The sequence below is a fragment of the Colias philodice genome, chromosome 3 (genome assembly GCF_061535455.1).
Source record: "Colias philodice isolate Cphi_HAF_F1 chromosome 3, ilColPhil1 Martin Lab GWU primary, whole genome shotgun sequence".
In the NCBI taxonomy this organism is placed as follows: domain Eukaryota; kingdom Metazoa; phylum Arthropoda; class Insecta; order Lepidoptera; family Pieridae; genus Colias; species Colias philodice.
The window spans coordinates 8450367-8460712 of NC_143088.1; the positions used below are offsets into that span (position 1 = coordinate 8450367).

At 29.6% G+C, this 10346-nt stretch overlaps 2 protein-coding genes across 2 annotated transcripts; one reads left to right on the top strand and one right to left on the bottom strand.

The window, feature by feature from the left end:
• Nucleotides 1-150: 150 nt before the first annotated feature.
• LOC149489846 (uncharacterized) lies at nucleotides 151-5663 on the top strand. The gene is made up of 9 exons (XM_089714580.1): nucleotides 151-201; nucleotides 275-479; nucleotides 622-694; nucleotides 849-964; nucleotides 1049-1147; nucleotides 1272-1469; nucleotides 1862-1945; nucleotides 2032-5265; nucleotides 5350-5663. Exons 2-9 carry the CDS (start codon nucleotides 396-398, stop codon nucleotides 5371-5373), a joined length of 3912 nt encoding a protein of 1303 aa, XP_089570706.1. The 5' UTR covers nucleotides 151-201; nucleotides 275-395; the 3' UTR covers nucleotides 5374-5663.
• A 980-nt stretch (nucleotides 5664-6643) lies between these two features.
• On the bottom strand, nucleotides 6644-7988 carry LOC149489847 (uncharacterized protein C9orf85 homolog). The gene is made up of 3 exons (XM_089714611.1): nucleotides 7519-7988; nucleotides 7335-7432; nucleotides 6644-7203 (listed from the first exon to the last, which is right to left on the bottom strand). Exons 1-3 carry the CDS (start codon nucleotides 7828-7830, stop codon nucleotides 7065-7067), a joined length of 549 nt encoding a protein of 182 aa, XP_089570737.1. The 5' UTR covers nucleotides 7831-7988; the 3' UTR covers nucleotides 6644-7064.
• Nucleotides 7989-10346: the final 2358 nt, after the last annotated feature.

Sequence of the window (10346 nt, forward strand, 5' to 3'; positions counted from 1 at the left end):
ATCAGTAAAAACAAAATTTGTTTTTATACTGTTCTGTGAAATTAATAATGAATAATTTGCACAAAATTTTATTTTTATCTTTGTAATTATTTTATTTTTATTCTGCGAAAATATGACTCTCGTGGACCGTGGCATTTTGAGTACTAATATGTCAAATGTCAATGTCAAAAGTATAATTTTGTTTCGATACGTCGAGTAATGGCATGAATATGAACAAGATAATATATTATGTGTATTACTAGTTGTGATTGAAAATAAATTTCTTAAATTTCAGCTATACAGTTTTTAAATCAATTAATTCATCACTGAACTTAATCACATTAACGTAGTGGTATTGGCATCATAAAATTAGTGTCACATAAATTAGGTCTTAGTTCGTCTGAAAAATAAGGACAATGTTCAAAAAATTTAAAGATAAACTTGCAGAAGAAGTTAAATCATCTCCCCAAAGAATTCAACAATTTGCCCAAGCTGCTCAGGTAATATTTCGAAAATCAATAACAATTTAAAGAAAATATTAAAAAGATTGAATTGTAACTAAAGAGATTCAATAAATGAAAGTAAATAAATTACGTCACTGGTTATTGATAAACTTTTTAAAATAGTTGGTAAAACTTTCAGGCAGCAGTTACCTCTGCATCTAGCAGTATATCAGATATTACCAACAATGATTTGTTCTCAATAGGGGATAATGGTAAGATATATAAAAAACTATAAATATGAAAGCAAATTATATCTACACATATTATGTTTATATGGAATATAATTCTCCATGTGTATAAATTAAGAAACTAATGTAAATATATTTATATTAATGGGAATTAAGAGAGAATAAATTTCATTTTCAGATCTACCAAATAAGAATCAGACAAATCCAAACAATAAGGATAATATTGTGATGCAAAACTCTGCTCAAGCCATGCAAAGTACCTCAGATTTAGCTGATTTTACAGTAAATTATGAGGTAAGGAAATTTTAAAATTTTTACGCATGTTAAATTGAAACTGTGAAATTCGAGTGCAAATTAACAATTTATTGTATTTTTTAGGATAAACATAGACAGCGGCGACTATCAAATAGCTCATTTGCTAGCGACATATCATTTCGACTGCCTAACTATGAAAGCCCATCAATGTATCATTTGCAGGTAACAATGAAATATAAAATAAGTATCTTTAAGTATTAAACTCTTATACCACTATCATTTTTGTTTACTCACACATTGTATTGCTGTAAGTTAAAATGTAAAAGAAACATCTTAATAATTTTAGTCAGATATGGAAGTATCAGCAAGTGAAGCAGAAGAGAAAGGTTTTACAACTGGAAATGTAAATCTTGACCGAGTGACTAAGGAACAACTATATGCTGCATACAGAAGGACACAGGACAGGTGTAAAAAATATAAATCCCAATATTCAGATTTAGCTCGGCATTATAAACTCCTTGAAAGGGAAAATGCTAAAGCAAGGGTTTGTACTTTAAATTCAATTAACAATAATATTGATTATTTCTGTTATCAATTGTCTTTTCCGTATCCTCATATTGCTTTAATTTAATTTAATTTTTTTATAGGATCCTATGTGTAGATTCAAATTTATTTTTATTTAAGTAAGATTTATCTTAGTATATATAAATCTCATGTCACAATGTTTGTCTTCAATGGACAAACAACCTCTTAACCGATTATAGTAAAATTCGCACACCATGTGCAGTTTGATCCAACTTGAGAGATAGGATAGTTTAAACATGTAGGTACCACGGGCGAAGCCGGGGCGGACCACTAGTTATCTTATATAATTTTTATTATATGAATTGTTTTCTTATATTATTATTATTTATTAATTCCTTTTTTTTCATGTAGAATGTGTTAGTTGAAACTCAGGATAAAGCTCTCAGAAGAATATCAGAATTAAAAGAACAGTGTTCATTAGAACAGAGTGCAAAAGTAAGTTAAATAATAACACCAATACAATCTTTCTCAGTTCATCTCTTTAATTTAAAGTATGTTATAACAATCAAACTTTTTTATAGGCACACCTTGAAAAAGCTCTTCGTGTTGATATTGAAGAAAAGCAAATGAAAATTGATGCTTTAAGTACTCAGCTCAATCTCTTGCAAAGTAATAATATCCCAGAAAAAAAAGAAACCGCAACAGAAAATTCTCACATGCCATTAATTAATTTGAATGAAGAAAATGAATCTAAAGATAAAATAAAGGAGGCAGAAGAAGTCTCTGTCATAAATAATAAAATTGAAAAGCTAGAGCAATTGTTAGCTAAGTATAAGGATTCTTTAAAAACTGTTAAGGAAAAGAATTCTAATATGACAGCTGAAATCCAGAAATTAACATTAGATTTAGAAGCAAAATCTAAAGAAAATATTCAGCTACAGCTAAATATAGAAAAAATGTCGGAGAGCAAAAAACAAGTCCAAGAACTATTAGAAAAAGTAGAAAGCTTAGAAAACATAAATAACACTCTTGAATTTTCAAAGAATAAAGAAACATCCATTTTGGAAGCAAATTTACAAAACGCTAAAGAGGAAATATCACAATTACAAAAAAAGGTGCAAATCTTAAGTAAAAGAGAAGAAGAATATGCTATTTCCCTTGCAGAAAATAAATTGAGTATCCATAAAGAACTTGAGAGTAAAGAAGCAGAAATTAAGTCACTCAAAGACAGTTTAGCTAATAGTCAAAATGAAATCAAGTCATTAAACAAATCAGTGAAAGACTATCAAAATGAGATTGTCAAGTTGGAAGGGGAACTCTCAAAATTGACAAATGACCTGCACAATCTAAATGTAGCAATAACTAAATCAGAAGAATTAAATAAAGATATAGAAAAGTTGAATGATAAAGTAAAATTACTGGAAGGTCTCAAAACAAAATCTGAAGAAGATATTAACTGTCTCCATTTGCAATTAAAACAAGAGACAGCTGAAAAATTGTCAGTTATCGATAGAAATGTTTATTTAGAAAGTCGTAACTCACAGTTAACTGAAGATAATGAGAAAAAGAGATCCCAAATTAACAAGCTTGAAAATGAAAATGTTTCCCTTAAACAGCATTTGGAGGATGTAAAGAAGGCATTAGAACAACATAATCAAGATGATTTGGAATCCCATCAACTAAGGCTAACTGAGGAGGTGACTGCCTGGAAACTAAAGTGTAGCAGTTTGGAATCAGAAATACAAGAGGAGAGGGTAGAATTAGTCAAATTACAATCAGAAATTGAAAAATTATTGAACAATCATGAATCATTACAAAATCAAAATATTGAACTTAATAAATCACTTGATCATTTAAAAGCCGAAAATGTAACACTACTCCAAAAAGTAGACAAATATCAGAAGATACACTTCAAGTTAAAAGATTTAAAAAAAGAGCTATTGGATATTCAAAATATAGCTGTATTTACTTCTACTGAGACAAAACTGCTCACTAAAAAAGTTTTGACAGAATGGATACCTCAAATAAAAGAAAATATTAATTTTAATGCATTCCAACAAGATACCAATAAAATACAACAGAGTAATACACAATTAAAAGAAGATATTGCAAAAATTACCCATGATTATAAATTGCTTAAGGATAATGCTAATTTACTTCAAAAAGAAAGTATATCTTTGAAAGAGGCTTTAGAGAGCCGTGTTTCAGAATGCACAGTTTTCTCTGAAAAAATACAGAATATGCAAATGGAACATAATGAATATGTTGTGGGATTGAAAAATAAATTAAAATCTATAGAAGAAGATAATGTAGGTTTGGAAACTAAAGTCAAAACGTTAGAAGCCACTATTATTGCACTCAGTGAAGAATTAAAAACTGTTAAAAATGAAAAAGAAAACAACCAAAAGAAGATTGAATCTTTATTGGCGAAAGATAACGAAATAACAAAAATTAGAAACGAAAATTCGGGGAAACAAGATTACATTCATGAGTTGGAAAGTAAGTTACAGATTCTTGAACAACAAAATGGCAATTTAAAACGATTGCAAGAAGAATTAGATAAAAAGAACACATCATTGGAGTCTCAGCTGAGTGAAACACTTACAACACACCATGAAACAGAGAATAATTTAAAAATGTTAGAAAAAGAAAATGAGGAATTAAAATTGACCATTGCTGAAATTGAAAACATGTCGAAAAATGTTGAATCCAAATTGGTTGAGCTACACAAATGTCAAAGTGTATTAGAAAGTGATATTAATAAATTGAAACAGGATAACAATGAATTAATTTCCTCTAAGGCAGATATGAAAGAAAAGCACAAAAACATGTTAGACCAAGTTCTAAACAAAAATTTAGAAATGGACAAAAATGTACAGAAAATAAATCAGAATTATCAAGAGTTGAAAACGATACATGCAGAGACTGAAAACAAATATAAGATGGCTGAAAATGAATTACATGAATTGCGAAATGTACATAGTGAAATCAAAAAGCAAAAAGAAAATCTAGAGGAAACTGTTTTAAAATTGGAAAATGATGTAGCAAATCAAATTCAACGAATACATGATCTAAATGAAGATATTAAGTTGCACAATAGCAAAACATGTGAATGTGACTTCCTTAAAGATGAAAATAGACGGTTGTGTTCAGATATTGAAGGCTTACAAACTTACTTAAGTAAGATTTCGAAGGAGAATAGTGACTTGAATGACAAAATGAGAGAATTGATTGCATCAAGTGACAATTTGCCGGAAGGGAATGACGAACTTAAAAACGAAATACAACTTAGTAAAGAGAAGATTGAAGATTTGTTACGGGAAAATTCCTTATTAATTGAAGAAAACTTAGAATTAAAAGATCAAATACAATCACAAAATAACAGTACCACCAACATTCATTCAATTCAGAAAAGAAGCACAAATGATAATTATAGTGAAGTAAAAGATATTCATGAAAAGTATTATAGTTTACTAGAAAATAAAAGTCAGCTAGAATTAAAGGTCAATGAACTAGAGCAAATGAACAATTCATTAAATAAAAATGTTGATCATACACAAAACAATTATGAAAGACTTAAATTGTCAAATGAAAAACTGCAACGAAAACTTGATGAAGCGCTTGTCAGTTTGAGGCATCTGCATGCTCTTGAAGAAAACACCGAGTTGGAGTACTTAAGGAACATACTTTACGAATACCTTACAGGGTCAGGGACTCACTCTTTAACATTAGCGAAAGTTTTGGCAGCTGTCGTTAAATTCGATGATAGACAAACTGAACAGATACTTCAAAAAGAAAAAGAACGCCAAGGATTCGTAAGTTAAATTACAAGTACATAATTTTTTTGCAATCACAATGCTTTGATATGCCCCATTAAAATGCTTTTATTTTTGTTTCAGCTTCATCAACTAGGAATCATTTGATACGAGGAAATATAGAAATATTTGTTAATATGTAAATACCATAACAGCTATAATAATTTACTATAAAGGTGATTGAAGTTTTTCACTTTTATATTAATCAAAGATGTAGGTAATGCAAGTAATCAAATAGTATGAACAATATTGGAATAAAAGAAAAACTGTTTTAATTTTTTTTCTATAGCAGTATACAATTTATTTATTAGTCATAAACACAAATATACTAATATTCTAGATTTTTTTATGCAAATTTAAATAGGTGTTTTGGATATCACTTAAAATACTACCTTTATCTTATATATAAAAATGAATCGCAAAATGTGTTGGTAAGCGCATAACTCGAGAACGGCTGAACCGATTTCGATAATTCTTTTTTTATTATATTCCTTGAAGTACGAGAATGATTCTTATGTAGAGAAAACGTAACCATGTACCACGGGCGAAGCCGGGGCGGACCGCTAGTAATAAATAAAACTGCCTAAAATGAAGTTATGATAGTAGATGTTATTGCACCAGACAATTAAAAATTTCCTATCAGTAACATTTTTAACATTATTATTTCGTCATTGTATTGTACTGTCATGGGGGTGGCATGCATATCTTTGATATTAATTTTAAATTAATTAATTTTTCATTGTTATCGATTATGACTTAATACTTTAACTTTAGGAATGACTGTATAAAATCTAATAACTGTGCCTGAATTAATTGTACTAAATTATATTATTTTTAAAATCCCGCTGAGGGGAGTAATATACACTTAGACTTTAGAGCTTTATTTTAATTGTTATGAACAAATACTTTGCTAATTTGATTAAAGATAACTCTAGACTCTAGTTAATTATAAATTGTAATTATGAAATTTATACAAATATAACTATACAGCAATGAGTGCATTAATCATTTTTGTTAGAGGCGTGTTTGGCTGTGTTGTAGTTTGTTGCTTGTCTAGCTGCTGAGAAGTCTTTAAAAGCATGTAATTGTTGCTTTTTAATTTATACCATCAGTAAAACTATCTGCGTGAATTATCTTTACTAATTGGGACTATACAACTTGCAAGTAGGAAGGAAAATTTTATGAAGAACTTTATCATTTATAATTTTGATTTGAAACTTAAATAAAATCTGCATTCCATGTCCTATGGCATAGTCATTTTAATAAAGAACATTATATTATGTAAATTGTTATGTTGTATTGATAGGTAGAATTTATTAAGATTATTTATATCCGTTGTTGCTTGGGTGAAGTTTTTAGGTATAAGAAAAATATGTAATAAATTAATATTCAATAAAATTTTGACACTTTATTTCCTTATTTTATTTAAACATAGTAATTTAAAATTATAATTAGTACCCACTCAGTTGATTACTTATAAACTGATACCTAAGTGCACAGTCACAAAGATGCAGCATTTGGAATGAGGACTTCTGCATACCTATCATTTTAAAATATTTTGAATAAAATTATACAAAAAAGAAACTGCTGCTATAGAGATAGCAGCAACTTTAAAAAAAATTACATCCAGCTTTACATTTTTTACACCAAAAAGTTTATCTTTTTCAATAATAAATACAAAAAAGTTTAAGTTTTCTGATTTTACTGTTCTATAATCTACCTCAGAAATCTATCTAATATAATCTATAACCTGCATCAGAAATTTTGAAATAAAATTTGTTAAGTGAAATAAATCAAATCTAGGGTTCTTCATGTTCAGAGTCTTCATCACTTGAAAATCCATCAAAAGACGAATCATCTAAATCAAATGTGGACATATCGGCAACAATTTTTTCAATATCTGATTTTGTTTGTTCACCATCTTGTTTTTTGATATACCTAAAACAAAAGAGAAAGCTTAGTCTGTAAAATAATAATCAAATGTATTACTAATAAAGAACAATAAATTATAATGAAATAAATCAATTGGATTTATTTATATTTATAGGTAGTATTTTATTAAATTTAACCTTAAGACTGTTCTTCTTTTTCTCTCTGGAAGGGTTTTTAATAAAGCTTGCAATTCAGTATCATTGGGCTCTGGTTCAGCCCCTTCAGAATTAGCAATCTGTAAAAAAAATCAAATTAAATAATCCATCATATTTTCTGGAGTTACATAGAAATATACTGTCGATATATTATTGTTATACTTACATCTATAGGCTTACAACATTTTGCACAGACATGTTTATCACTTGCACACTTACTACAGTATATATGATAAGCATGTTTGACTGCCTTTTCATCACAACCCACACATTTTTTAGGGGCAGTAAGCGGTTTGTATTTTTTATATTTAATTTTCCATTCAATAATTTCCCTACATCGAATACAAACACCAGACACTTGCATAGAGTTTAATATTTTTGTCTTTTTACTTGTATCGTGTAAATCATTTTTAAATGCAGTTCTATTTTGGTGTTTTTGGGGTCTGTTTCTTCGTATATTTCCTTTAGATAAACTCATGTCTAGATCTCATAATATAGTTCACTATTACTTGCTCTGTGTAGTTCACTATATACGTATTGATTCTTATAATATTAATAGCGTAAAATATATCCATTATCCATTATACACATGAAATAACCTCAAATCTCCGTGTCAAATGTGGTGTCAACTGTCAATGTCAATCATAGAATTCATAGACTACAGGTAGAGAATGTCAACGTTAAAAACACATAGCAATAGGCATGACGACAGTATCCATAAATGATCGTATTAGTGTTTTTAAGGGAAAATGTATAATAAATAAATTAAATATAGTGACTTAGAAATCTTAAAAACATTAAGATTAATGAGATTATCAATAAAATAAAACATTGAAATTCTGCAGTTGGCCATTTTGACTAAAACACGCGTGACGTCACGCTTAACCCTTAAATTGTCACCCCTAGATATCTTGTGTGTATAATGTCCAAATTTGGAGGATGTGTTTGAATTAGGATAGAAAAGAGGAAAATGAAAAAAAAAATTTAAAATTTTAATTTTTTCTATTGTTTTCACTATGTCACATAAAACGGACATTGCCAATTATATGTACATGTTTGAACCGTCACATATAACGGACATTGCACATTATTCCTGCAACCGTGGTACATGAGTACAATGCACATTTTTAACTCTGTGATTCAAAATTATTATCAAATTATAATTATGGACGATCTAGTATAAGCTTTTCAAACATCTGTCTTAAAATATTGGTTAAAACTTTAACGATATCGTTAAAAATAATGGATTTTAAAAAACGACACAACCAAAAATCACAGCCTAAGAATATGCTAAGAATTGGAATAGAAATAGTATTACAAAGCCTGAGAACTTATCTAATATACCAAGAAAGTCCTCTTCTCATTCACTAAATTGTTCAGATTGAAATGTGTTTGCTTCATCGTATGCAAAGAAGTAGTATATCATGCCTGAAGTACCAAAACAAACAGGAAATTTAAATCGCTTTTTTTTGGATTCTTTAGCATAATATATATCCATTTGCTGTCAGTTTTTTTAATTTGTAAGGTATAATTATCTAAATTTTCACACATTTTGTGGTATTTCTGGTAAGTAACACGATGCTGTGACTGAAGAACTACTGAGAAGTAGGAAAGATTCATCTCGCACCGTATGTAATGGCTGTAATTCTGCCGCAATAATATTTTGTTGATGGTAAAAATTCTGCGTTTTTGGGTCTTCATTGTGTCTCAAATGAATATGTCGCATAATTCCGGAGGTATAGTACTGGGGGTAAATGAAGTTGTCAAGTTGTCCAAGTTGTCAACGTCCGTTTTATAGGACATCATAAATAAACTAAGATTTTTATTCCAAATATTGTAAAATATGTAAAAATTATGTCAAAATACTATACTTACAATCGTATTCTAACTAATAATATAACATCATAAGCAAAATAGCCAAAATACTTACAGTTATTACCAATTTTATCAGGAGAGTCAAAAGATCCGTTTTTTGCAAATTTCAAATGGTCACCATTCGCGATTGTACTTTGCTTCGCTAATGAAACCTGCATGTACGCGAAGGACACAGCTAGTACCTTCCCAATATACCAATTAGCAATGCCTAGGTCTACTGTAACAGCGCCAGCATGTGTGTAAATACTATGTCCTTTAAAACGGACGAAATCAATTTAAGGGTTAAGTAAACAACTCACGTCAGATGTGTTTTGTTATGAATATGTTGAGAATACGCATTTTTATTTATTTTCTATTGTTTCACGTATGCTTTATCGACTCAGAACAGAAATATAATTGCGAATTCACGAATACATAGCAATATCACGAATACATAGCATATTCACGCGCAAACACAAGATCATAGAGTCTTCATACAATATTCACGGATCGTTGTTGCAAGAAATTAAGGTAGTTCGAGATCTTGGAGTTTACCTTGATTCACAATTACGCTTTACATCTCATTACGACAACATATTGGCTGCAGCATATCGATCGCTTGGCTTCATTCTACGGTGCTCCAAAGACTTCAAAGATCCCAACACAACACTTTTGCTATACAACAGCTTTGTTCGTAGTCGTCTCGAGTATTGTTGTACAGTCTGGAACCCAACCTATCAAACGCATATAAATCGTATCGAGCGTCTGCAAAAATTACTGGTTCGGCGTTTGGCATTCAAAGCTGGAATTGCTAAATCTTGCACAAGTTACCTGGACAGGCTCAATTATTTCAGGATAATGAGTTTAAAATCTCGTCGTACAGTGTTGGATGTTGTCTTCTTATTTAAAATACTCAATCACAGCATTGTTTCTCCTGAACTATTAAGTAGAATATGTATCAATGTCCCCGCTAGGATCCCTCGTTATCCCTGCGCTATACTCAGAACTCCTCCATTTCGTACAAACTTAGGGAAACATTCCCCAATGGTTAGACTTACCCATGAATACAACGTTATCGCAGCAAAGTCACGTGAAATCGATATATTTCACAATTCACTTGCGGTGTTCAAACGTATTGTT

Bases quoted from the DNA above. Each gene is read 5' to 3' on its own strand.
- LOC149489847 (XM_089714611.1), bottom strand. From the start codon at position 7,830: ATGAGTTTATCTAAAGGAAATATACGAAGAAACAGACCCCAAAAACAC. The intron at 7,433-7,518 runs GTAAGTATAACA...TTTTTTTTACAG, and splicing joins AATGTTGTAAGCCTATAGAT to ATTGCTAATTCTGAAGGGGC. The intron at 7,204-7,334 runs GTTAAATTTAAT...CTTTTGTTTTAG, and splicing joins AAAAGAAGAACAGTCTTAAG to GTATATCAAAAAACAAGATG.
- LOC149489846 (XM_089714580.1), top strand. From the start codon at position 396: ATGTTCAAAAAATTTAAAGATAAACTTGCAGAAGAAGTTAAATCATCT. The intron at 695-848 runs GTAAGATATATA...TTTCATTTTCAG, and splicing joins GTTCTCAATAGGGGATAATG to ATCTACCAAATAAGAATCAG. The intron at 1,148-1,271 runs GTAACAATGAAA...TAATAATTTTAG, and splicing joins CATCAATGTATCATTTGCAG to TCAGATATGGAAGTATCAGC.